The following is a 1433-nucleotide window of genomic DNA, read 5'->3' on the forward strand; positions in this document are numbered from 1 at the left end:
GGGGGGTGCAGCCCACCCAGCCCCTCCCGGTTATTTAGTGCTCCCCAGCCATGTCCAGGCTCCCCATGGGGGGGTCCGTTTGGGGGGGTCAGGGGGGGCTCAGAAGGAGGTCTCCTGCAGGGTGTAGGCGGGGGCCCCCTCTGCGCGGATGTAGCCCTGTCCCTCCTCTTCCTCCAGCCGCCCGGCGGGGGGCAGGGGGGGCAGGCCATTGGCCACCCCATTGCTCTTCACCACGGCATCCGCATGGTCAGTGTCCTGTGGGGACAGAGAGGGGGGGGGGCAGCAGGAACACAGGACAGGGGCACCGAACCCCACTGTGTGTGTGTCCATCTCCCCCCCAAGGTGTGGGTCCCCTCACCTGGTCAGGAAAGACCACCCCACAGCAGAGCCTCCGCCGGTACTTGTGGGGCAGGCAGCAGAGCAGGCGCGGCAGCACCGGGGAGATGGTGCGGGGGTCCACGGCTGCCGCCGGCGTGGGGCCTGGGGGGCAGAGTGGAGGGTGAGCGGGGTGGGGGGCCGCTGCCAGCCCCCCCTGCCCGCCCCCCGGCACTCACCGGTGATGAGGCTGACCAGGAGCCCCACCACGATGACGGTGGTGGAGTTGTGGGCGCTGTACCACATGTAGGACAGGCTGTAAAACTTCTCCAGCCCCGTGGGGCTGGGGGAGACAGGGGTCAGGGTGGGGGGGGGCATGGAGCAGCACCCCCACACACCCCGTCCTGCAGCCACAGCCCCCCTCATCCTGCTCACCTGTGGGGGGCCGTGGTGGGGGCCAGCGCGGTGGTGGCCAGGATGGTGGTGAGGTTGCCCATGGGGGGGATCGCAGTGCCGTTGGGCGGGGGGACCCCCCCGGCTCCCCCCATACTTTGCAGCAGGCTGCCGATGCCCACCCAGAAAGCCATGGCCAGGCCCACCAGGAGCCCCACGACGGCACCCTGCGTGGAGATAGAGGGAGGGTGCTGACCCCCGGCTGGGCTCAGGGCACTCCAGCCTCCCCCCATCACTGCCCCCCTCCTCCGTGGGGTCTGAGACCCCCCTGGGGAGGGGACACACTCACCGTGGGGTTGGCACAGGGGAAGAACATGCCCAGGCAGAAGAGCCCCAGGAGCGGGCCCCCCACCATGCCAAAGATGCTGATGGCCGCCTGCGGGGACATGGTCCTCAGCACCCGACACCCCCCGGCCGGGTGCCGGGGCTGGGGGGACCCCGCGCCCCCCCCTTACCTGTAGCACGGGGCCCAGCATGGAGGAGACATAGGCCATCCCCAGGCACAGCAATCCGTACCCGAGAGCTGGGGAGGAGAGTGGGGGGTCACAGCGGTGCTGGGGACCCCCCCGGCCACCAGCACAGCCCCCCCGCTCTGTGCCCGCCATGTGCCCCCCCCAGCTCACCCAGCAGCTTGGAGAGCAGGGTGGCCCGTGACTCCGACAGCC

The 1433-nt window shown here is 71.0% G+C and overlaps 1 protein-coding gene across 1 annotated transcript in view; it reads right to left on the minus strand.

Moving 5' to 3' along the window:
• Positions 1–6: 6 nt before the first annotated feature.
• The window catches only part of SLC5A6 (solute carrier family 5 (sodium/multivitamin and iodide cotransporter), member 6), a gene marked incomplete at its 5' end in the record, with an annotated part of 3211 nt that continues 1784 nt past the window's right edge, over positions 7–1433 (minus strand). Inside the window, 6 exons of the mRNA XM_014946366.1 lie at positions 7–255; positions 359–480; positions 555–658; positions 751–935; positions 1058–1144; positions 1224–1291. Coding sequence (XP_014801852.1) covers positions 100–255; positions 359–480; positions 555–658; positions 751–935; positions 1058–1144; positions 1224–1291 — 722 coding nt within the window. The remainder of the gene's footprint in view (positions 256–358; positions 481–554; positions 659–750; positions 936–1057; positions 1145–1223; positions 1292–1433) is intronic.

This window comes from Calidris pugnax, unplaced genomic scaffold (assembly GCF_001431845.1).
Source record: "Calidris pugnax isolate Ruff unplaced genomic scaffold, ASM143184v1 scaffold165, whole genome shotgun sequence".
Classification (NCBI taxonomy): domain Eukaryota; kingdom Metazoa; phylum Chordata; class Aves; order Charadriiformes; family Scolopacidae; genus Calidris; species Calidris pugnax.